This window comes from Apis florea, unplaced genomic scaffold, assembly GCF_048593485.1.
Source record: "Apis florea isolate Af1SG1 unplaced genomic scaffold, ASM4859348v1 contig_3493_pilon, whole genome shotgun sequence".
Lineage (NCBI taxonomy): Eukaryota > Metazoa > Arthropoda > Insecta > Hymenoptera > Apidae > Apis > Apis florea.
Genome location: NW_028256772.1, coordinates 2,032,068 through 2,058,487, shown reverse-complemented (window position 1 = coordinate 2,058,487; position 26,420 = coordinate 2,032,068). Strand labels below are relative to the sequence as shown.

Sequence of the window (26,420 nt, the reverse complement as noted above, 5' to 3'; positions counted from 1 at the left end):
TAATGTGGCCTTCATTTTATATATATACTCATAACAATATTTAACTATAATCCAAAACATGATTTTAGTTATTTTTGCAAATGTTAAGAATATTTAATAACTAAATCTATCCATTTTAATTTGAAACACTTTCGAAAAACAAGTTTTTTTTTATTCCACGTAACTTACAAAATATCGTAATTTAATAATTACAACTCGTTTCTTTTAACAAATTCATTTAAAAATTTGCAAGATAGAAAATTGTAAAGGGGACTCCTCACTTTCAGCTATTACTTTGCTATCCTCCATCCTCGAAGCCACCCCTTTCATCGTTGGTTAATACGTGCGCGTATTTCATTGCTCCAGGCCGCGGTGTTTCGGTCGACAAGGCCGCGCCACCATCAAATTCATTCTATCACCCGAGCATATTCCATTAATTACTTTCACTTTGCGTCAATGGCATTTCCATTTCAATGATCGTCGTCGCCCTCACCTCCACGCGTCGACGCCGTTTCCACCCCCGCAATCCCCTTCCAATGGAATTCACCGCTTCCTGTTCACCATTGAATTACGTTTCGTATTGTAAGTGAAATACAACGCCGCCTATCTATCGGGAGGCGGAGACTTACTTATTTACTTCGAATTACATATTTTCTTTTTTTCCTCCCATTTCTTTTTTTTTTCTATTTTTTTTTTTTGTCCATTTTTTCTTCTGATTTCTGGAAAAAATTTTTTTTTAGTAGCTTTATTATATTTCTTTTTTTTTTTTTTTTTTTTTTGATACAATGAAATTACAATTGGCTAATGTTCAAATTTGATAAAAAAAAGTTGATAAAAAATCACAATTGATTGTTATAAATAATTGTGATGAATCAAAATAGTGCAAAATGATACTTACATGATGTAATATATACATTCATTCATAAAAATTTTTTGAACATATTCTTTTTTGAATATATTTTGTTTATTTCATTGCAATAATAGTACGCTTTAAATTAATTATAAGAATACTAAAAAAAGTTTTATATTATTATTATGTTATTACTTTTATACTTACTTTAAAAAATAAATATATTATTATGCAATATTTTGTAATTATATTTATCAATTGAAAAATTTTTCTAGAAAATCTATTCATTCAAATCGAAACTATAATTTTGTTTAAACGACTGTATTCTAGTTTTTTTAAATGACAAAAATTATGAAAATTTAATATTTTTATAATCTATAGTAATGAGATAAAAGTATCCTTTAAATAAAACGGAATAATTTTTTTAAAATTGGATTAAACGATTCAACAAGATTCAATTAAGTTTTTTAAAATTTTCTTTTTATAAATTTTCTATCTATATACATTATCTATTATCTAATAAACTAATTCTTCTAACATTTCAAAAAAATTCAAATTATTTGGTCCAATTTTAAAAAAAGTTACGTATATACGAATACTTTTGTCAATTCACTGTATATATAATTGCAAGCCTTTATCCATTTTTAAAATTGACTTATCTTATTGATCTTATAGAATGGTCGCTCACTTCGGTTAGGTATAACGCGTTAAATCGGATTCTTATGTAATGTTTGACTCGTGACACGGCTTTTACGCAGATACAACAAAACCATGAACCACGGTTTTACCTGCCACGGTTTCGATCTCGTGTCCACGTGTTTGCCCATCCATTATGGCTACAATAACAAGGATCGTCCGCTCCATCGGCTTCCCTTCTAACCTCCCACGTTTCTTTTTTCCTCATCCTTGTCCACCTTCCTCCACGTTTTCTTTTTTTCCTTCGGCAACAGTTGAACGAAGGTACTGATCGATTCTACACCATGTTGACCCTATTCTCATTTTAAACATCGTTCGACGGACCACGGGACTCTCGTCCTCGTTCCTCGAGGATCTCGACGAATGAGCACACAAATTGAACGAATGCAACGTCTCTGCGTGAAAGAACCTGTAACGTTCTCTCCGCTTTATTGTTGCACACTTCAACATCGTGCAATGTTAAGATCACAGGATAATACACGAGATAATATTCTTTTTTGTCGAAAGAACAAGCTGCTTGTCTTCTCGATTTTTCTGTGTTAAGTAGTATACTTTATGTTCCTTTTATTGGAATATTGTGAAGAGAGAATGAAGAATTTCATGGAAATTGTCCTTTCTTTCGTCTTTTATTTATTATTTCTTTGTGTGTTTCGATTTTTATTCCCCTTTTTTCTTTTTCTTTATTTTTTGTTTTTTATTAAATTAAAAATTTTATGAAAAATAAGAAATTTATTGAAATTTTGAAAAATAATTGGTTTTACTTAATTTTATTTTATGAATTATAAGTTAATGATCTTTTTCTTTTCCTTTTTTTTTTTTTTTTTTCTTTCATTGAGTTTTATGTCATTGTAAAAATTATTAATTGTGTGGTAAACATTTATTCAGATTGTTGAATTATGAACCTTCTGTTAGTTCTATGTAAATATAAGGATCTTTCTGGAAGTTGTTTTTTAAAGTATTATTCATTACTATGTCTACTTTCTATTTCAAAGTCTGAATACATCAAATCTAACTTTGCCTACTTGGTAAAAATGATATATATAGAATGAAATTATCGCTATTTCTACAAAATATACAAAATGTTTCAGAACTTAAAAAAAATTATAGATTAGAAAAAAAAGAAATATATATATATCTATATGAAAAATATTTATTTATTGCAATTTTAAATTACGACAGATTACTATACTTCATAATATTGAAAAGTAATTTTTTTCTCTCTACATACACGTATATTTATTTTATATCAATATTATTAAAATAGCTAAATATATATATCTCAATTATATTTTTTCATCATAAATCCAAAATTTATAATTATACTATTATTGTCATCTTTGATTAATCTCAATCTATTTATACTTTATAATTATATTTGATATTTATAAATGTTTAACAAATTTATATAATGATATCTATAAAAATACCATTAAATAATATATAACATATATATTATATTATATTATAATAAATACAATGTAACATGTAAACTTTTCGTGATCATTATATATTTTTCTTATTTTTTTTTTAAATTTTTCAAAAAAATTACGAAGAAAAGGATATAGATATATTCTTTCTTAATTTTATATTGGCACATTGTTCCAATATCGTATCGATTCCAAGACATGTGATCCATTGTCCTTTTTACAGACCATGTGATTTCGAATTCGCCTGGAATTTCGTGGCGACAATGAGCATACCTACTCTTTCAATTCCCTCTCCACTTCTCGACCAGTTTTCTTTCAGAGGCAACGGATATTGAATACCGTTTCCACATGCCCACCACGTAGCTAGATCGCGAGGATCACGATTTCTATCACATCCCCTTAACGGTGACCTTAACGTAACGGCGGGTTTTCAGGCCACCGATCCTTCTTCCCCTTCTCGATTTCTCTCATCGAAGATCCTCCATCATTCAACGATATTAAAATTGTCTTCTATAATCGAGCTGTTGCTTGAATAATTTTCAGAATAAAACGTTTTAATGCCTGAAATGATTATGATTTGATAAATAATCGATCAATTTGATATTTTTTGTTTATAATTATATAAAATAAAACGAACATGAATCAGAAAAATATATCGAAAGATTCAAATTTTTCTAATTTTCATGATTTAATTAGCATTGAAAAAATCAATCCAATCATGAGAATTAATTAAAATTGAAAAGAAATATGCACGTGATAATATTAATTAATGACATAAGATTTTATATAGAAAAAAATCAGAAATCCATAAAAAAAATAACAGATACAAAATTTTCCAAAATTTTTACTGCAAAGAATTAAAATTTTTTTTTTTTTAATAGAAAATAAAAATACTAAAGATAATATAGCAATATAAAATCTTCAAAGTCCACAAACTTTTCAAATTTCTTCGCAATTTTTAAAAATTCTTTCAAACCTGTTTAAGTATGAACGTCCTGAATACCTCGGTAACTCCTTCGAAATATTCGGAATCCATTTGTATGCCATTGAAAGGCATTAAGGCGCGCGCGGGCAACGTATATTAATCCGGGATTACTTTCGAACGTGCGACTAATTTAATTTTTCGTCTCCCCTTCTCGCGATCTACTTCGTGACCCCATAGCCTGTTGTCAATTGCAGGTCGACACCTTTGCCCCGTCGCGTGCGCCTAATCGCTTTAGAATTAACTGCACCCCTGCGTGCTTTTGTGGGGGCCTCCGATATCTTGGGGATGTGGCTGGCTCTCAGTTTCTTTTTAAATTTAACAATCAAACGCATCGCTTGATACGCAACAGTCTCGAATCTTATTCAAAATTTTTAAGTCCAAATTGAGATGCGATCTCACGATCAAATTTGTTGTCGTTTAAATTATCTGCACATGTTATAGATTCAGATTTATAGATTACGTTAGTAGTACTTGTGAAAATAAGTTGGAATTTTTGTGTAGATTCAAATTAATGCAATTGAAGAAATAAATAATCATATTTTAAATTATCTTATATCTTATAAGAAATATTAAGTTAAGTTAGAAATGTTAATAGAGACTTAAATTTGTTTGAAATATGCATAGTAATTTGTGTAATATAGTTAGGTCATATTTTGGAAATATAAATATATGAATATAAAATTAATAGTATTAGATTAATTGCATAGATAAACGTTATAATAAATAGAATCTCAAATATAATATAAATTATAAAATTTTCCAGATATTATATAATTCTTTAGTCAAAATGTATTCAATTAAATTTTAAAATTAAATATATTTAATTAAATTTCAAATTTATCTTTTGAAATTTGTTGTCGGATTTTCTTTATTTCTTTTTACCTCACACGATTTAAATATTTTCTTATATAGAAATTTAATAACAAAACTCTTATATCCTAGAGAATTTTGTATTTTATTATTATAATAATATTGTATATGTATTATATTATATATCTTAATATATATTTGTTTCAATAATATTATCATTTAACTTTTGGATACATTATTAGTTTTAAAAATAAAAAATTAAATAACAAATTTATGTTCTATACAATAAGTATTATTGAAAACTTACGTGATTTAGAAACGAATTTATCTAAATAAATCTAACCTTATATTCACAAATTTCATAGATCTTTTCATAAATTTTTAATCTTTTCAGAGACACAAAATAGTTTTGATTATACTTTTGATTTGTGAAACATTAAATATATTTTTTGTTATAAATTATAAAAGAAATGTTACATAACAGTAAAAAAAAAGAAAATATTATGTCACTTTTATAATTCAGCGAAATATTCGTAATACCGAGGAACATCGGTTAAACAGCACGCTCTATATTACCTACGGGGAAAAAGATACGATGGACGGTTATCGCGGCCAAATTGAAAACTGTGACGTTCCCCGGCATTTGGTACAATTTTTTCCATGAAGTTAATGTTAATCAGTCGCGGACGTGACGTGGATGGAGGGTGCTCGACTGGATTTCATGTCGGCCACTGCCAGGCTTGTACAGCCTCTATGCCATAAACGTGCTGCCATAAGTACTTTGGCAATATACATCCCAGCATAGGGACTCATCCATTACAACAGGCTAGCGCGTGATCGTGCAACCACTCGTGGAGCACCGGCGCGCAACGCAGAAATGATTTTGTACCGTTCATTTCGGAACGGTAATCCAATAGCAGCGAAGGTTTTCCATATTTTCGTCCGATTCTTTTTCCGAAACGGCACCGTGAAAAATGACGTTTTATTGCCGCTGTGAAACATCGACTGGAGTGCTTTTGCACGAGTGGACACCGAATTTTCGATGGTCCATGACGTGGTCCTCGAGGACCCGGATTGGCTGTTACCATTGTTGCTTGTTTTCAAAAGTTTATTCGTTCATTGATTGACAAATTTTTTGATTAAATAGCATAGTAGAGAGCAAACCAATTTCCATATATATTTATATTTCACTGCTTATTTTCGAAGAAAACATTCTTGAATAAAAATTCTTTTTTTAAAGATTTAACGGTAACGCATATGCACAATAATATAAAATATCGAATAACGTAAACATAATATATTATAGCTCTTAATTGTAAATTAGTTATTATAGTTATTATAGCTCTTAAGATGTAAAAATATCATTGAAATAAATAATAGATATTTTAAGAAAAAACATTAATAAAATTTCATAACTTAAAAAAAATAATTTTTTATCGCGATCTAAATACTTCAATTTTTTCAAATTTTTTAAAGTTAAATCTAAATGGAAAAAAATAATAATAAAAAAATATCAAATACATCCTTGGAATTTTCTTTTATAACTATAAAATAAAATTCAAATCAAAAAAAGATTGCAAATGACATATTTTGTTTATTTATTTATATTCCAGGCTTGCTTTCTAACATTGTTGATTGTAATATGATTGATTATAATCACATTGATAATTATGTCGATGATACATCAAACTTCATAGTAATCTGAATATTTACAATTACATCCTCGTACTCAATTTGAGTACTCAATACTTGCATTGAGTTTTATATGTTGAATTTTTTCTTATTATCTACTTATTCGTCATTGTCCAACATAGTAAAAGGATGATAATATAGATATCCTGTAGAGGATCTTTGTCCGTAGTGATTCTACAAGCAACAAGAGATCGTTGCACAATGAGACCCGCATAAGAGGCATTAGAATGTACGCATCCCTGTATATACAAACAGTTTTCACAGAGATATATGTAACTTAGGATTAACTTCTTTATACCTTATCCATTAAATATAAATATAATTTAATAATTTATTCAATAAATTAATAATAAAAAAAAATAATAAATAAAAAAATAATAAAATCGTAACTTAATATGTTTGTCAGCAGATAATATGTTTGTCACGAGGTTTTTATTCCAATGCTAAACGTCATACGTATATACTTGACAGCAATATTTTTTCTTCTTATAGTCACAGAATAAAATAAAATTTGCTTAAATGGATATATTGATGCGCTTGACCTAAAAAAAATTAAATTTCAAATATTTGTCAATATTCATAATAAAAAAATGTTCGTATTGACAGGTACGACGAAAACAAAAGCATGATCTATTTATACCAAACCTTTTACTTCGATTTACTATATATAAGTAAACGTATTAAATATAAATATAAAGAATAATATAAAAAAAAGATTCAATTTACTATAATTTACTATATTCCAATTATTTAAATATCAATTTAAAATTACTTTAAAATTACTTAAATTTATATATTATATGATAATAATATATATAATAATTAATCATATAATATATATATTATATAATGACATTTAAATTATGATTATCAAATTCTCACTGGGTGTTATATGAAGAACATTAAAAGATATGTCATTAAAAGGCGGCTATTAACATCACAAAACGCTGTCAATTGACCGTTCACAACAAAACAATTCTCTTTAACCTTTTCTTCGTGGATACCCTCTCTATCGTTCCCTTACCGTTGACGGTGCTCCACAGTTCAAAAATCGCGTGCGTTCTTTCACGCACGCTTATTCGTGGGGCCCTCGAGCAAAATGCACACGCGCGTTACACATCTCGTCTAACCGCGGCTTCTCCCATTCATTCGCGTTATGTATAGTGTACAGTGCCATGTAAGTATAATAAATAAGAACGCTTGAGGATCCATTGTACCAATTGTTTTCGATAGTCTCATCGAAAACGACAAGCTCTATTGCGGGATGTACGCCATAGGGTATGCACACGTGTATTGACAAGTACTTATATACAACTGTATGTGCATGTACATTCCTATTTCTCTTCTTTTCTAATATTCTCTTTCTTCGGATTTCTACTCTTTTACTTTTATATGGTTCGATTTTTTTCTTAATCTTCTTTCTTACTCGTATCCGCAAAAGTCTCTTATTCTTTTATACCTGTAAGAAAAAAAAACAAGAACTCAGCAGGATCCCTGAAGGCAACCACGAAAGCTGGATATTCGGTCATAGTAATACGACGTGTACGTGTTCATTGACCGTGCATGAGTGTGTACTTGCACCCTTTTCTTGGCTCGGTTAAGACGGTATTTCGAAACGTTCCGCGAGCTTCCAGTCCATCAAGCAACCGATCCTGCCGCCATGTACCTTCGTATAATGCTTTACTGAAAGTTGATCCTTCTCATAGATCCCTTTTCGGAGATCGGAATAATGTATCGATCAGCTAAAAATAGAGAATGTTCAGAGATTTGAAAATCTGAATGTATATTGCATGAAATTCAATTGATAATAAAAAAAAAAGTAAAAATAAATTAATTACCATTTATAATTTTACCTCGTTGATTTAAAATTTCACACATTTTTCAAAATCATTATCAAATTTAATATAAAACAGAGAAAAGAAATAATTATTAATAAAATTTAATGAAACTCAGCAAGCATAGAAGCATAGTAAAAGCACTTACTAGAAAGTATCAGAAAAAGTCAATGAGAACCATGGACCTCGAACAGAAGTAATATTAACATAAGATGACGATAAAGAACAAGCAAGCAAGGGCGAAAGAAAGTCTATATATAATTTAACGACGCAAACCAAGGGAGGAGCGTGTCATTTTTTTCTTGTGCAGCGTGGCCGTAGCACGATATGGGTGGATTCGTTTTCACTGAAGCTTCTGTGTGCATCCCACTTACCCCACCATTTTCGCGCATTAGCTCATGATAGCTACGTAGGAAAATGTAAGGCATATACTATATAGGCAACCTTGGGTACCTACTCGTGTCACCCATTTCGGGCATTACGATCCCATTTCTGTGGCTATTATCCGGACTCAGATCTTAAATGCGTCTGCTGGATATTGCCTCTTCGGCCGTACCGATAAAAATTTCCATGCAAATTATCGCGAGTTACGCCCACTATTTTTTCTCTGTCTCCATCTGTCTTTCTCTCTCTTGTCTATTCTTTCTCTCTTCCTTTCCTTTCTTTGATTTGCTGTTTTAACTATCTTCTTTTTCTTCGATCGTTTTTATTTGATTCTAATTTGATATTGAAAAGGATTCAAATATTTGAAAGAAAATATCTAAAGTCGCAAATATTTATCTATATTTTTTTATTTGCGCATTAGATATACATTTCCAAATTTTCTAGTAATTTATTTTTCTTTGCAATTATCTAGGAACATTTGAAATATTGCTAAAATTAATCATTATTGCCAATCTAACAAATGTTAACCTATAAAACTATATTTACATAATCATATAAATAAAAAAGCATAAAAATTGTGTATTATAATTAAGAAATTACTAGTGTGTTTAAGAAATTTAATTCAGAACAAAGAATAGATAGAAGAGCCATGACTTTTCAATTAACCAAACAATACTTATTAGCCGAGATTATTATGATAATCCGATGTATACTACACTCTACATTTGCCACTCTCTTATTCATTGGATACAATACAGAGAATACAACACGCAGAACCAGTAATCAGGCAATCAGTTAAGTCGAGCATTGTTTCGAACAAACGCGCGAGAGCAGCAGAGGGTTGTCCCTAATCCTTGCGGCCTATCGAAAATCCATGATCGAAATATATCTACTCTGTCAAACGCATGCGTACCTAGATCGGGCTACCCTTTCGTCCGACAAGGATTTTTACGGCTTTCAATCCTGTCAGAATGAAGGACGTGTCGCCTCTGGATTTGCCATCGAAATCTTTGTTATGTACTTTGCCATAAATCAGGATGCGCTTCAATCGATGGGTTATGATCCGATCACGTGGAATATATTAAATCAACATAGACGGTATTCTCTTGATGTTTTTTTTTTCATTTCACATTTTTATTCAAATACTAAAATTTACTATTTTCTTTCGTAAAATATTCTTAATTGATTTATTTCTTTATAATTAAATTCTAATTTAGAATTAATTAAAAAAATAATTGATTCAACTATGTATGAAAATCATTTTTCATATAATTGTTTAAGGAAAAATATTTATATTATTTCTTAACAAAGTATTGATAGTAAGATAATAATTGAAAGTGAGATAATAAAAAGAATATTAAAAACTAAATCGAAAGAATATTAATAATGAATAAATCTAATCTTATATCTTCATAGAAATTATATTTCATATAATTATTTCAATAAAAGGAAAGAACTTACATTAATTCTTAAAGAAATAAGTGTGATGATAGTCGTGAAGAAAAATCGGAAAAATATTAATAATGGATAAGCTTAACCTTACATCTTTGCTCTCATGGTTGAGTTTTCACCGTGGTTTCGAACCCTTTGTTCTAGTATGGGTCACGTGCCGTCGTTGATGGGAGAACTATCGTCCATGGTCGGTAACGTGGGATTACTGTGGCCAATAATTTTCCGGGGTCGAATTTGTTTGATATACTATATCCATTGTATGATCCATAGAAAGAGGCTTCCCACTCTCTATTGTGGCCACGACGGTTGAGGGGTTGAGCAAAACAGAGACAAGAAGAAGATAGAAAAGGGAGTAAAAGAGAGATGGTCGAACGACAGAAACGCAAAAGGGTGGTTTTGCCCAGACTCACAAGTGGCAGCTTTTAATCTCTTCCAGGGATATCTCAACTCGAGTCTGAATTGTACCTCGTTACCAGCGGTTTAATTGCTTGTTAATGGATAATCGAAGTATTTTACGAATTGGCTCCGGGAATACTATCGACTTCATGATGAAACACTTAATTTTGCTATAGTTTTGTAACTTCGACTGAATAAATCGTTTTATCAAACAATTAATTAACTTATCCAATAATTACTACATCTCTTTTTAAAAGAAAATAATCATGTTATATTTTCTTTTTCAGAATTAATTGATAACAAATCATATCCATTGAAAATATCAACCTAATGGAAAATATAAAACTACAGACACGAAAGTAAATATTTAATAATCTGCTCTAAATAATAGAAGAGACACAAGGTGGGAGGTTACGATGCTAATTGACCGATCAATCTTCATTAGAAAACGGCTTAATTACAGTACAAGCTCTCTCTCTCAGAAACTCCTCTCCGTCGTAGCCATCGTTTCCTTCACCTCCTTTCTTCCGGTGCCCTGGAAAGTTTAATAATTCCGAAACCTTGGTGAGATATAAATCACAGAGGTACCTCTCTCGATGCCGTCCTCCTTTTCCCTCTGCCTTTCTCTCCGCTATGGCCATAATTCGAAAAACTTTCGAGGGAACAAAAGTGAGGACTTTTGTTCCAAGTTTTAGTTCTTCATCTCACTCCTCATTCGTGAGGGCGCTGTGTTTGCGGAGCGACGCCCCGACAGTGTTTTGTTCGCTTTGTCTCTTTTTCCTGTTAGGTATACAATGCCGTAACTGCCTGGACCATCTCTTCGCGTACCTCCTTCGCGTCCAACCACGAAAGATTCCAAGTTTCTCTCCTTTCCTCCCTTTACCATCTCGCTCTTCTTTGATTCTTGATCTTTCTTTTTCTGTCTTATTCTTTTTTCACTTTATTATTTCTCTTTCTTCGTCAGGTTAACCACAAGAAGACGAGATAAAGTACACAGAATACGCAAAACATCGAGGGTCTTGCGGCGTTTTTTGTTGGGTAAAAGAAGGATAGGAAGAGAACAAAATGGAACGGAGTACCGCCCACGCATACAGAAGAAAGACCGGTGAACAGGTTCATTTCGATTCTTCTATACCTTTTTTACTTCTTAGTAGGGACCATTAAATCTTCCTTGAACAGATCGGTTAACCATTCGATCATAATGATATTATTAATAGTGCACAAATACAATACATTGGTTTCTTTTCTAATTTATCTAAGTCTAACATGATATTGCAAGTGAATCTTATTGATCAATTAATTTTGAAAATTGTATATGTATATTTATTAATACACTTTCATGTCAAATATTATATATATTAAATATTTCATAACGTAATTGAGATGGATAATCGAAATATTAGATTTCCAATCTCATTACTATTGAAAATAACTTCAAATGGGATTATAGTGCGTTTCTATTGACTTCAAACGAAATTTTCGGATAGGAATAGCGACCAGCGTTGAATTAGAGAATCGAAAGCGATCCGACCTAATTAATTTATTCGCATGTGGAGAACGCATCGTTATTGATTGATTAGCAGACGCGGCCTAAACCGCGGAATAATTTTCATTTCGCATATAGGGGGGAATACTCAGACACGACATGTTCGTTTTTACCGACCGAACCCGACGCGGATGATTCTTTTTTCGTTTTTCGGCGCGCGAAACCGTGGCGCAAAGGAAGAAGAAGGGGAGAGACGTAGTAGAGTATGATGACAGCGGAAAGACACGACCACCATAGAGAGAATGTCGATCTCGTTTTTGCGAACGGTTGGAAGACACGCGGAATGGACGTTTGTCGATATCGTTTACACGAACGACACGTACGTATAAGTTACGATGATGTGAGGCAGATCCATTAGACTATGCAATTGTCCACGTATTGCATTGTCAGCCACCATAGAGATTTCTATTCAGAAATCGCGGAAGTCCCCGGATGCATTGACGAGAGGTAGAGGATGATCGAGGACCGCTCTTGTTGCGAGAAGGAAAGAGACACGAGAGAGACGGAATACCATGATCGACCAGGATACTGGTTACTCGTATTTCCCTTTTTTCCCTCTCTCCCTAATTGTCATGCGTGATATTCGTTTCTACAGAAGTCAAGAATCTTTTCTACCGTGTGTGCATGTATTAGAAATTGTCAAAAATTTTATTTTAATTGACATTATGTACGTATATATAAGTAAATTTATATAATTAAAATATATTTTTTAATTTCAAATAGATAACATTCACGTATCGTTAACATAACCAAAAATTATTGACCAATAATTTATTATCATATATTCTTATTTAGATTACTATAGAACTAATTCGATTTCTTAGAAAAACCATATTTTTCATTCATCAATTTTTCTACGTTAAAATAAAATCGTAACAAGATTCTTCGAATGATCGAACAAAAGCTTTCGATCCCCTAATTAACCCAGTTCAAAGATCCCGTGTCGGTGAAATGAATCTTTGTTACGCCCCGATTCGCTTCTGTGGAAACACACGCACGCCGCTTGATCGAGGGTGAACGCGGGTTTGAATAAAAAGCTTTTTACATGACCAGCAGAAATAAAAGAGCGCGCGCGAGAGGAAAGGAAGAAAAATCTCGGATTTCCCGTTCTGCTACGCGCCCTTGTCTTTTGCCCTCTCGAGTTTCCTGGATCGTTCTTACCACGCCCAGCAATTTGCCTTGTGCTACAACTTTGCGATCGATTATTCCTCGATTATGGTGTAACGAGATATCCAATGTGGTACACACGGCCATTGTTCGATTGGAAAACCAATAGTCTATTTTCTTACATTAATATCCTGGCCTCCATGTACCTGTGGACCTATCTGTGAAACAATTATATCCTCCCTACATCATTTCAAATTACACAATGTATCACCGTGAGCATTATATGATTACAACCAATGATTGACAAGGAAAGGATACGAAGGATTGAAACGCACAAAAGCTTAAGTAATAAAAAATAATTCTATGGATTCAAAAATAAATTCATAAGAATACTTTTTAAATCAGTTTACGTTCAAATATGATTTATTTTTAGGGAAGATTCAAAAAATAGAGATTTGATTGGGATATTATTTGGAGGTTATGTTATATGATTCGTATGTATGATTTGTTATTACATGTTTTTTTATGAAACGATAATTATTTAAAAATAATTTGCTCTCATCGATTTCAATGATTTTGAAATATTATAGAACAAAATTTTGAAAAACTTTTTCTCATATATATAATTACCATTAAATGTTTCGAAATACGTATAAAATATTTTTTTACTGTATATAAAATATTTTAATTACTGTTAGTATATTAGATTTTACTTGTATTAGTGTGCATCAACGATATTTTTTATATTATATAAACTATTTTTATACATATAATCGACTGGCATACAATATTTAATGAATGAACTAATATATCTTATATCCATAGATAAAAAAATTATTCATATAACGTTTATCTTGTAAATGAAATCATCATCATATTTCGAAATCAATAAGGATAAGTTTTTAAATAATTATCTGTGAATTTATTCTTGAATTAGATAAATCAAAATCATAAAATCATTATTAAGATAAAATATTTGTAGACTGTTATTTAAACTGTATAAGAAATAGATGTTTGTAAAAAATTAAATGATTAATATATTATAAAAATCAAAGACATAATTGTTTCGAGGAGAATAGGCTGTATTTTGTTAACCACAGCGGTTGTCATCTCTTCTTTCAAACAATAACGAGAGGACAATGACTAGTTTGAAATTCGCGAACAAAGCGGTGTAGACATATTCAAATGGCACTTATAATGGTACTTATAAAAGGAACCATGCTTAAAACCGTACCTGTATCCCCTACAAATATACCTGGTATAAACGGTGGGTACGATTGCAAAATCCTTTCACCAATTGGATTCATTGTATGGTTGATCCAGTACAACGCGTCTATTCTGTTCGATAACCACAAATCGTGCAAAGCCACGCTTCGGGCACTACTTTCTATTATCCGTTACCACTTTCTTTCTTCCTTTTTTTTATTCTTTTCTCATATAGATTAAATGCTAATTCGATAAGAAATTTTTTATTTTTCCTTTATTCTTAAAATTGGATAAGATATCTATTTATTTATAAAAATATTATCTTTTTCTTGAAACATTTATACTATTTTATTTATCTATTAAAATTCAATTTTCAAACAATTGTTTATTATCTTTATTATCTTATCTTATATTATCTTAAAAATCAAGTATACAATTATTTGCATCGCAATAATTTGAGCAAATTTCTAATTTTATTAATAGTCCTAATTTTCAATAATTAATTCCCAAAATCAAGAAAAGTTCATCAAAAAGTTTCATATTCATTAAGTTAGACTAACAGATTTATCTTTTATTTACAGTTCTTTATCCGGGATCCAGGAATTTTCTATCTAACTAGAGCATTTATACGAAGCATCGGTGGTTTTATTTAAATACCCGGGAAGAATTCAGTGGCCAAAAAATCGGCGAACCGTAAAGAAAGATTCACGGATAAAAAGGGGATCCGTTTGATCGCGGACCAGCGCTTGAAGCGTGGTGAAAAACCAGTCCCGACCGTATCACTCCGTTTCTTTGGTCAGGATCGGGCCAAACAATTAAACTCGAATGAGAAAATCTCTTTTGATGGCGATGCACTGCGATGAACGCACGACGGACATATTAGTATAATAAGCGACGATCTGTGTACGCATATATAGATTATGGTAACAAAGAGGATGAATGAAAGAAACGACAGAGATAGCAGTAGCAATGATGAAAAGAACTAGGTAATGGGAAGGTGGGGAAATGCACAATTTTGATGTGTACCCAGGTGGTAGTGAACAGAACCGTACAATTCCACGGTAAATTATTTCATATCTTCTGGTCTATATCTTTATGATCTAAAAACTTCAAACTGAGTAATTAATCTGAAAAGAATTTTCTAGATTATTTCTTGTGATCATCCCGATCGCTTTTCATCATGTAGTAGATATATATAAGCGATAGATGAATATGAATTTGAATATGAATTTTTTTATGTTTAAATTTTATCCCATTATAATAAAAAAAAGCGTTCGTTTGAATATTTGAATTATATTAAACCGATGTTTTTATTTTAATCGAATATAATTCTGCTAGATATCTTCAGAATGAATAAAAAAAAATATAAATTACGTAATGAACATTATTTTATTTTTATGTTCTTTCAAAATTATTTAAGATCACAACAGATTATTTTAAATTTAAATCAAAGTTATAAAAGAATTATTCCAAAATTATCTAAAAAATTACTTGATTATTGTTTTATATATCTTTTTCTAATAAAAAAATTTTAATAGATAATTCTATTATCATTTAATTTATTGTTTAATATAAAGATCACTAGAAAAGAGCATACACTTTATCCAAGAAATCCAAATATCCCAGAAAACATAAAATAAAAATTTTCTTCAATTTTTATCAAGCTCATTCAAATTCTTTCATTTAAATAATGAATCTCTCGTTTCCATCTAAAAATCTTAGTTCTAATGAATAAAGAAATTAATAATAATAAAAATAATAATAAAGAAATTAAAAAGAGTATAATAACAATTGTTAGTATCATGTTTCTTCTTGCTAAAAAACAATCGTTCCATTCAATTCTCTAGCCGCTAAGATCAAGAATCTTTTACAGGGTTATCAAATGCGTTTAAATGCGGTTTCCTTAGATGTACAGATATACACGCCACCACATTGCGTATGATCGTGGCGACGAGAAGAACCAATTGGTCTGTGATCACGAACACACATGCACATATACGTACTACGGAAGGAAGCGAGAGCGGAAAAAGTGAAGAAGTGAGAGCGATAAGGAAAGCAGATCGAAGGAAGGAGGAAGGGAATCCAATATAACTGCACACACGTTTATAGGGTCGATGGGAATATATTGGAGCGGATATTGAAATACTTGTTGGTAGTTTGAGTCGAAGGCGAGAGATGCCTTTCTCGATGCCATCTTGATTGCGCAATCGAGGCATCGGTCCACGAGTACAGAATTTAACGATAAAGATCGTACGGATTATAGAATCCTAGACGGGGAACAAAGTCCCCTTCCTATCTATCCTCCTTTCCCAGGTTTTGTGCCTTTATCGGTATTACGAACCTCAACTTCTTGTTGTTTACCACATCGTTTCTTTAAACGAGATGTTATGTTACAATTACAATCTAACTTCGTCATATATTTTCAGAAATATATTTTGTTTGTATTGTATGTAAATAAGTAATATGGATTCTATTCATTTATCTATTTCATAATTATTTAAAGAAAAGATAAGATTAAATTTTTTTCGAATTGACATATTGAGTTATAAAAATATATTATAAAAATATCAATTATCGAAAATATAACAGAAAGTTGCAATTAATGTTATAAAAAATATATTAATAAATGTTTGCATATTTTTTATCTACGAACGTTCTGTCTTAATGTTCCATATTTTGCTTTTTTTTAATTAAATTTTTATAGAATTTTTATCGATCTGTTATTAATTAAATGACCTGATGCACAGAAATCTTTTATCTACGGTGAAAAGAAAATTTCTTTTTTAATAAAAAAGATTTTGAATCATTAATAGTTGTACAATTTTTTACAATATTTTATTTCAATAAATAAGAAAAAGAAAAACAACTTGAATCAATGAAAATATTAATAAGAAAAAAAAAAATTTATGTGAATAATTATTTTTATTCTAAAATATTGAAACAAAATATAAAAGAATTAAAACTATTAAATTTTGTTAGATAATAATTATGTGCAATTAACTCAAATTTACAACTTTAAACGATTATTTATTAATTATTTATTGATAAGTCTTCTAAACTTATATAAATATAATAGCTGTATTATCTATTTAAAAAGTTCAATAAGTAAGATTAAAACAAAAATTAAAAAAGAAAAATAACATTTGAATGATTTTTTACAGTTTCAAAATCATTGAATTTCTATATTAAAAAAATAAAGAGAGATTAAGAGAGAAGATAGAATTCTCAAGCGCGACCGATTCTGTCGAACGGAAATGCAATTCGGAGCGGCGCCGGCAGTCGAGTCTCAGCTCGAGTCGACAGATAGATAGAGTCAAGATTCAATTAGCTCTAGCTGTCAACTGCATGATACTCGTCGATTCAATACACCTTCTCGTTCATGTGCCCTCGCACATGCTTCTTTTCGTGCGTGTGTAACTGCGTGAGCGTGCGCGCGAAAGCGTACGTCAGTTCGCGTTTCGCGTTTAGCCTCGTAACGTTTTCGATGCTAAATACTTTTGTACGTGTATGCATATGTGTGTCATCGTTTACATACACGTATATGTTTGGTCGTGTGAATGAGCTTAGTACACGCGTGCATCCTGAAAATTACCCGATCGGGCAAATCGTGAATTTTGGAAATGATTTTACGATCGCGGAGTACGAGGGAGTACATAAATTTTCGACGAGCTCGATTGCACCGAATAATGAGATAGACCATCTGTCCTAATAGAAGCACTGCTGATATTCATATTTCTGATTCATAATATTAAACATAAAAAGTATTCTAGCTAAATATATATCTAATTAGTTTCGATTTCAAGATATATATAGATGATGACTAATCGAATAAATTATATTAAAATTATACTCTGTATGAAATATTCATTATATTCATTTATTGAAATTGTTACTTATATATATATATATATTTATATATTATATTTATATGTAATAAATATAACCATCAGAACGTCAAACATAGAGCATTAAGCAACGCAAGTGAATTGAATTGAATTTATTTTTCATAAACTTTCGATTAATAATTATTCTTTAATATTAAATCCGATTAATATTGTCCCTCTTATTCAATCTTTCATTTTTTTCCTTCGAAATATGCGATTAATAGGTTTTAACATGATTTTAATTGATCATCTATACGAAAAGACTTGGATCCGCTTTTGAATAGCTGTTTTGAATATATGAAAGAATACCCATGGAAATCTGTGGTAACCGATGTGCGTGTAGGTGATGTAGGTATCACTTATCCAAGAGCAGGGCGATATCAGCCATTTTCAATTTATTTCAAGGGCCTTTTCGTGGCGGAGGAAAGAAGGGTGCCACGACTGTCGACAGAGAGATACCTATACAAACGACCTTCGACTTCTCTGCTTCCGACCATCTCCGACAATCGTAACCAATAGTCGTTTCGTTCACGATATTATGGAATTAAAATTATTTCGATTCAAACACGGTCGAATGTTTTCTTGGTGCTTGTGATTATAAATGACATATCAACTTTATTATCATACGTAATGATCAAAGCATCGATATTATTTTATTTACTTTTATTATGTTCTAAACAATATATGGAATAGTTTTTATATAAAAAAAAAAATATTTTATTTTAAAATAAATACCTTTCAAGATTATTTTTGTTTATAGAATAATAAAATCTTTTCGGCTAAATTTTTATATTAATGCTATTATAATTCATAAATTTATAATGCAGAAATTATTATTTTTTTTAGACATTGCTATATTATATTTAATATAATTTATTAAATTTTTTAATAAAAAATAAATTCACAGATAATAATAAAAAAAATAATGAAATTGTAAAAAATATCAATGTAAGTGTAAGTGTATTTCATTTTAATTCATTTTTAATCACTTTTTTAAACGGTGAATGATACTTGCTTTTTGATAATATTGCAAAATGACGATAAGTAGCTGCACGTTTGAAAACCATTTCAAACTAGAGTACTTAAAAACCTTCCGATATTCTCGTTAATTTCCTACAAATGCATCCTCGAAATAAACATACAAAATATGCTGGTAAAATTAACCCGCCGCAAGTACTAAGGTAGTAATAAGTGTGAGCAAAAAAAGTCCGAGGAAAGAACCATTCCCAAATCCTCGTGTACTTTCTATTCACATTCATATAACCGTAAAACCATAAAAATAAGCAATATATGATTTTTTAATTCTGTAACATTAAATTTATTTAATTTGTTTTTAATTAATATATTCAACAAATATATTAAATATACCAATAATTTTTTTAACAATAGATAACGAATATAATGATATTTCATCATAGTAAAATCAGAAGCATACAGATGAAAAAATGCATTATAAGAAACGTGAAAACAAAATGAGAGAATAAGAGTGAGAGAGAGAGAGAGAGAGAGGGCGTTGCGGCCACAGAATTATTGAACCCCATTGCAAATGTGGGAGAACAGTTAGGGGAAGGAAAAAGGGAAAGGGGGCGGAAAGAGACGTGGGAGGTGGATGGGAGCAAGAGAGTTGTAAAAATAACGCAGTTAATTAGCAGCAAACCACTTTAGCGAGCTCGAGCCCAGTGCACACACTGTAATAAGCAAAGAACAACTCACGGGCGAAAAACGCCCTCGAACGCGAGGCAACTGAAACGCGCCAAGGCCCAGACGAGCCTCTTTCTCTCTCTCTTTCTCTCTCTCTCTCTTTTTCTCCCTTTTTCTTTTCGTTTCTGTTTTGCTTTTCTCGCCCTTTCTTCTTTCTGCTCATGCTTCACTCCATCTTTCCGACTCGCTTTCTGTTGCGTACTGTTTCCTCCTTTACCGGCTGTTCTGCCGAGTCAAGCATAAACAACAGACGTTTTAACAATTTCGCTGTTGCATACCGCTTCGAAATTCATTGTGCCAGAAAAATATGCTTCTTAACGAAGGTTTATTTGTTTCGAGATTTTCTCCGTTTAATTCGAAAATTAATTTTCTTATCCTATAATTTGTTATTTTTTCATAAGAATGAAAAATATAGAATATTTTAATTGCTAATTGATTTACATTATATATATATGTTACAAAAAATTACAAATACAAATAAATATTTCTAATATTTGATAAAATCAACTTTAAATTTTAAAGTGATCATTCTTAAAATGTTATTTATATATCAGAAAAAATTATTTTATTTTAATATTTTTAAAGAAGAAAAATATTACATGCTAAAAAAAATATTTGATAAATAGAAAAATTTTTAAATAAAGATAAAATTTAGCAAGATTGCTTAAGGTAAAAAATGTAGATGTCAGGAGTTACCATATGTACAATCATAAAAGATAAAGACTACAACCATTGTTTTATCAACTACAATAATTTGTCAAAAAAAATTAAATTCAACAACATCAGTAAGTAATATCACAATATTTCCACACTGTCGAAAAATAGTAACGAACAAAAAAGAACAATGAAAGAAGAATAAAATTTAGAAGGGTGAAACAGAGAAAGAGAATAGTACCGTGTTTCACGCCTCGTGAATTTCAACCGTTTGAAATCCAGGTGGAAATAATACAACTTTGCGTTCCTTGTTAAGGATCAAAGGAAACCTACCCCAATCTCGATTTCAAGGTCCTCCATTTTCCTTTTCTCTTCCAATCTCTCTTACTTTTTTCGATATGCACACTAGATAAGTAATTCAGGCAAAATGTCTGATATACGTCGCTATTAAAACCATTTACGATAACATCTACTTGTCTTTCTTGATTCTGTAAAAGATGTTATTTTTATTCTTATCAAAGGATCTTATTTTTATTAAAAATTAATTCAAACAAATTAATATATTAATTATATTTTTTATTATTTTAATATTATTTTATTACAATATTTATACAATTTCGTTATTAAATAAATTATTTTATATATATATATGAAATTATCTATTAAATTAACATTTATAAACTTTTAAGTTTCTTCATTTCTCGATAGAGTACTTTAGCTTGAACTAAAACATGTAATTTCATGAAACTAATATGATAAAATAAATTCATAATTATAAATTTTCAAAATAAACTTACCATAAGGATCAAAATATACTTCTTCCAATTTATCAGCCACTCTGTCTCGAATTCTTACAAGTTTGTGACCACTTGCTATACTTTCTACTAATACTAAAATTTGTCTGAAAATTAAATGTATATTATAATATTATTATATTTTATAATACAATTATTGAATAAACATAGATATATGATTTTATATATATATATATATATATATATATATATATATATATATACAGAAAAAAACACTTTTTACAATGAATTGCTTGTTTTTGAAATTAAATTGTTACGTTAATATTGATATAAATATTTATTATATACAAACTAACCTTACTTTTATTTTTAAAATTAAATTATATATTAATTAATTCATACTCACTTGCTTTTATGTTTTTTTAATAAAATATTGGTTAAAAACATGATTTTAAATATTTATATATACGTATATGTATAATTTTTTTTTATATCACAGAAAAACTTCTGTAAGTATAACTCAACTTAATAATAAAGGTTAGAATATGTCTAAAATTTAGTTTATCGATTATACCATCTATTGATTAATTAGAAAAACATTATCTACATTTATCAAATGTAGATAAATAAAATATTCTTTTTTTATAGATAATACATTTTTTATTAATATTAAATGACATACTATGAATACCACAAATTAAATATAACGAATAAACCTATTATTCAATATAAATTATAAATGTATTTTCATATCATATAATTTGGAAGCTATGTAACTCTTTTTACTTTTCTCAAGTCATCAAGTACGATGTTATCGATTTAGAATAGAATTAGATAACAGCGCTATTACAGTAGATAAAAATTATAATTAATTTAATCTTTCAAATCAGCAAAATTTTTCTTGCAAATATTGTTTTTACATAAAAAAAACTTTTACAAAATTTTTGTCAAATTAAATATGATTTTAAAAATAATTTTCGGTAAATTTTATTTGTTTCATTGATTAGATTTCATTTTATTAAAAAAAATATATACATATATATATATTAAATTCATATGGTAATTTTTATTACATCTTATATGTTTATACTTCGAAAAAAATTAACAGATTTTATTTTTATTGTGTATTTTCATTTAAAATAAATTATAAATAAAAATCTGATAAAATAAAAAAAATTATAAATATTTTTTTTAATTTTTAAAAATATTTTTTTAAAATAATTTCAAAATAAAAATTTATTTAGTTCTCGTTTAATAAAAGCAACTTTTTGTAATAAAAAAAATTATAAAAAATATAGAACAATTAGTTTGTTTTTTGTTTGCAATTACTTATTTTAATATATAGTTATATAGTTATATAATTATATAAAATAATGCAATATATTTATATGTCCATTTTATAGACATTCTATTTTTTATTTTTAATTTTATATTCAAATGTAATTCCAATCATTACTCTGCAGTAATATTCTGAATCAAATTAGTAACAATGATATTACAATAATAAAAATATAAAAAGATTCTAATATTTAAGATATAGGACAAAAAAATAAATTGAATATTAAGTTTATTTTGTACCTCATCTGTGGTACTATTTACAATTTTAATATTATTTTTTATTTTATGTATAAAATTGTAATATTCATATAAGAAAAAGAAATTAAACAGTTTCATATTACAATATCTTAATATTCGATTACAACACGTAATTAATATTTTAAGCATATTTCTGAAAATTTCTAGTAATGATTTAATAATAACCAATGTATAAGTTAGTGAATTAATTTCTAAAATAAAAAAATAATAATAAAGTGTAAATACTTATAATATTATAACTGTACTGTAATAAATTTGTTTGTAATTGTTGTTTTTATAAAAATATAATTTATTATGTTTATTATTGTAAATTATATATTTGTCAAATAAAAAAAAATTTATTTTTTTTTAATCAAAACTATTCCTTGAAACAAAATTTTTTCTAATTTATACCAAATATATTACAAAATAGGAACGAAATTGTTATAATTAAAAAATATATATATATAAATTAATGCAATTGATACAAATCATAATTTAAAGCAAGAATGAAATCAATCATTTTATAATAGATGTCATGATGATTTTACTTTATTATTAGCCATAATTTCTAATCTTTTTACTATTTTCGCAAGATCGATTTCTTTTTGTAATTTTAAATAATCTATTTTTCGTACATTATGTATACTAGTCCATGTGGGTAACAATTTACACAATAGACGTACATGTTCTTCCAATTCAGCAGGAGTTAATTTTGCTCTAAATGAGTTTTCTAATTTTGTAATGACAAATTCCAATGTCAAAATCCCTTTTTTTTCAGCTACAAAAATATTACGTAAAATTTTAACTAATTCAGGTAATCTTGAATACATTACAGCCTCTTTTTCAGCATTTGGTGTACGTGTCATAGCTTCTAATGCTTTGGCAGCTTGTTTAGCTCGAACCTAACAAATAATAACAATTATTTTATTAAGATATAAATAAAATAATATAATGAGAAACAAAGATGAAAATATTTACTTTTTCAAGAAGAGCTTTTGGTATGCCTTTAAGAGCTGTACTAAGATGATTGTTTTGTACAGTAGGTGTGATAGGTGGAGTATCCACAACAGTAATATTAATCTTTCTCATATTCTCTTCTGTTTGAGTTGAATTGTTTACTTCATTCTTTTCTGAAGAAAGAGTTTTTGATGTCATTTTTGCTTCTGCTAATCGTTGCAATGCCTTTTCCATGCGAGTGCCGCAATTAAATAATGACTTTGCTTTATCTAAGAAAATTCATAAAAATTAAATTTAAAAATATACAAAATACATGATTTATATTCTATTTCTATTCTTACCAAGAACATCTTTTGCAGTTGTAATTTTCTCAACATGAGGTGGTTGAGGTAAATCAGCTTGTTCAATTGGTTTACAACTTTCTACATCAAATTCAGGATGCCAACGAACAATTTTTTCTTTTGGTACATGCATTGGTGTTTCCAAACTAAGTAAAAATTTTTCATGTTCATCTTTTACTTTATCTACAATCAAAAAATAAGATAAATTAATATAAAATGAAGCTAAATAATAAATAAATATAAAAATATTTTCAAAAATATTTGTTTAAAAAATAAATTCAATACCAAGTAAGATATTATAAAACTTTCTTCGTCTTTCAAGTAATATTCGTGGACCCATACTAGCTTCAGATGCTGTTTTTAAAACATCATCTGAATCTGGGGTATTTCTTCCATCCTTTTCTTCAACAAAAGGTATAAGAATTAATTCAAATTTATCTTGTTTGGATGTTGAACCAAATGTACGGTGTTTTTCCTGACAATAATTATATGCATCTGGATAAATGGTTTTGATTTGTGCTAAATGTTCTAATGTGAAATTTTTACGCAATAATTCTTGAATTGCAGGTTTTAGTTTTTTAAAAGTTATTGTTTCTTTACGATTGAACAGCATTGCAGAAATCTATACAATTAATAAAAAATAATATATAGTAAAAAATTTACAAAAAATATTTTTATATATTTTTTATATACAAAATAATATTTACTGTATCTAAACATCTGAATGCCTCTGCCAAAAATCTATAATGGTATGGCAATGGTAAAGCAGGAGTACCACTTTCAGCAAGTGATAAATATTGTTGATAAGCTGGTGTTTTAATTGGACTACTTTTCACTGGGCTAGCAGGTGTGTCTTTCGGTTCAAATAAAATTCTGCGTTGAGGACTAGCATTCATTAATTGTTTATTTTTCAAAGGACTTAATATTGTTTTGATTGGAGATTTATGAGCTTTCTGTGGGCTATAAATAACACAAATATTATAACAAAAAAAAAAGATATTTAAATCATAAAACATGATTTCATAAATATCTTACCTAATTGGTATCTCAAGTTGAATCTTTTCAAACTTCTGTATCTGCGGTTTAATATCATTTTGTTTATGTAATTGTTCTAATTTTTGTTCGCAATTCTTGAAACGTGCAATAGAAGCTTTTAATTCCATAAGCCTAGAAGACTTATTAATCTTATTTTTTATTTCATTAAGGGATAACTCTTGTTTTGCCAAATTATCCATACTAGAACCTTTTTTTGGTGTTAAATTAATTGATAATTGATCGTTTAAAATATTTGTAGATGAAATTTTAGCAGCATCATCTATTTTAGATGTTCCTGGAAATTTCTTTTTTGGACTTAATGCACCTTTTTTTTCAAACAACACTTTTTTTTCATCTAAATCTTCTGCTATTTTTTGAAAACTTTCTCTGATATCTATCTGTCCTTCTTGACCAGATAATTTTCGTGAACGTGTAACTCGAGTACGAACATTATGTTTAAGAGTTTTTTGAATGTTTGATTTAGGAGAATCGAATTGAATATTCCGAACAGCTGAATTTGATTTTAAAGTACGATTATTCACCAATTCTTTTCCAGGTACGAAAATAACCTTCGGGCTTGTACCCATTTCTTTTTCTTCTTGAATCGAAATTAATGTTCCAGATAATTCGGAATTATCCTTATTTGTTGATGTCCGATTTTGATTATTCACCAATTTCGATTGTTCTTGATCAAGAAGCAAAACCTTTGCCTTGCTTCGCAAATCGTCAGTTGCTTGTCGTTTACGCGTATTAAAATACGCCGTTACTGATGGTTGGGACATCTTTTTATATACGAATATATATGTATATGTATGTAATATAAAAAATCCGTTAAGATTTTCAAAATTTTAATAAATTACAATTAAGTCTCAAATCGCCATAACAGTTACCTATATCAATACTGTGTAAAATCCCGCCTCTTTTACCAGTTTACGCGCTAAATCAGAAAAAATGGATGACTAGCATGTGGAATTTAAATATTACTTTCAGTTTACATATATACTAATATATATATATTTAATTATAATTTTGTTTATTTATAATTTATATATTTATATACAAATTAAAATTTTAATAACTACGTGTATTGAAATATATTATTGTAAATTTTATAAAAATTACTAGAATGCCAAAAATAATCATCACATAT

General features: G+C 28.8%; 2 protein-coding genes and 1 long non-coding RNA gene across 5 annotated transcripts; all 3 read right to left on the bottom strand.

The window, feature by feature from the left end:
• Positions 1 to 2,655: 2,655 nt before the first annotated feature.
• Positions 2,656 to 4,363, bottom strand: LOC147656915 (uncharacterized). Its single transcript, XR_015293563.1, has 2 exons — positions 3,956 to 4,363; positions 2,656 to 3,513 (listed from the first exon to the last, which is right to left on the bottom strand). It is a non-coding gene; the product is annotated as an uncharacterized LOC147656915 (long non-coding RNA).
• Positions 4,364 to 19,962: 15,599 nt separating this feature from the next.
• mRpL33 (mitochondrial ribosomal protein L33) lies at positions 19,963 to 22,185 on the bottom strand. Of its 3 annotated transcripts, XR_015293514.1 has the most exons (4): positions 21,766 to 21,941; positions 21,402 to 21,505; positions 20,938 to 21,092; positions 19,963 to 20,326 (listed from the first exon to the last, which is right to left on the bottom strand). XR_015293514.1 is itself a non-coding variant. In XM_086912916.1 (3 exons), exons 1-3 carry the CDS (start codon positions 21,804 to 21,806, stop codon positions 21,052 to 21,054), a joined length of 186 nt encoding a protein of 61 aa, XP_086769042.1. In that variant the 5' UTR covers positions 21,807 to 21,941; the 3' UTR covers positions 20,685 to 21,051. The 3 variants fall into 3 exon arrangements, 2 of the variants coding, with proteins under 2 accessions (XP_086769042.1, XP_012341886.1); XM_086912916.1 differs by lacking the exon at positions 19,963 to 20,326 and having other exon boundaries at positions 20,685 to 21,092; XM_012486432.3 differs by lacking the exons at positions 19,963 to 20,326; positions 20,938 to 21,092 and adding an exon at positions 21,160 to 21,328 and having other exon boundaries at positions 21,766 to 22,185.
• A 724-nt stretch (positions 22,186 to 22,909) lies between these two features.
• On the bottom strand, positions 22,910 to 26,274 carry dup (chromatin licensing and DNA replication factor double parked). Its single transcript, XM_003693517.4, has 6 exons — positions 25,271 to 26,274; positions 24,943 to 25,195; positions 24,521 to 24,857; positions 24,236 to 24,418; positions 23,916 to 24,163; positions 22,910 to 23,839 (listed from the first exon to the last, which is right to left on the bottom strand). Exons 1-6 carry the CDS (start codon positions 26,050 to 26,052, stop codon positions 23,471 to 23,473), a joined length of 2,172 nt encoding a protein of 723 aa, XP_003693565.1. The 5' UTR covers positions 26,053 to 26,274; the 3' UTR covers positions 22,910 to 23,470.
• Between the last annotated feature and the right edge of the window lie 146 nt (positions 26,275 to 26,420).

Bases quoted from the DNA above. Each gene is read 5' to 3' on its own strand.
- mRpL33 (XM_012486432.3), bottom strand. From the start codon at position 21,806: ATGTTTTTAACCAATATTTTATTAAAAAAACATAAAAGCAA. The intron at 21,506-21,765 runs GTGAGTATGAAT...TTTAATTTTCAG, and splicing joins TTAAAAAAACATAAAAGCAA to ACAAATTTTAGTATTAGTAG. The intron at 21,329-21,401 runs GTAAGTTTATTT...TACATGTTTTAG, and splicing joins AGTATATTTTGATCCTTATG to TTCAAGCTAAAGTACTCTAT.
- dup (XM_003693517.4), bottom strand. From the start codon at position 26,052: ATGTCCCAACCATCAGTAACGGCGTATTTTAATACGCGTAAACGACAA. The intron at 24,164-24,235 runs GTAAGAATAGAA...GAATTTTCTTAG, and splicing joins AACTGCAAAAGATGTTCTTG to ATAAAGCAAAGTCATTATTT. The intron at 23,840-23,915 runs GTAAATATTTTC...ATTATTTGTTAG, and splicing joins CAAAAGCTCTTCTTGAAAAA to GTTCGAGCTAAACAAGCTGC.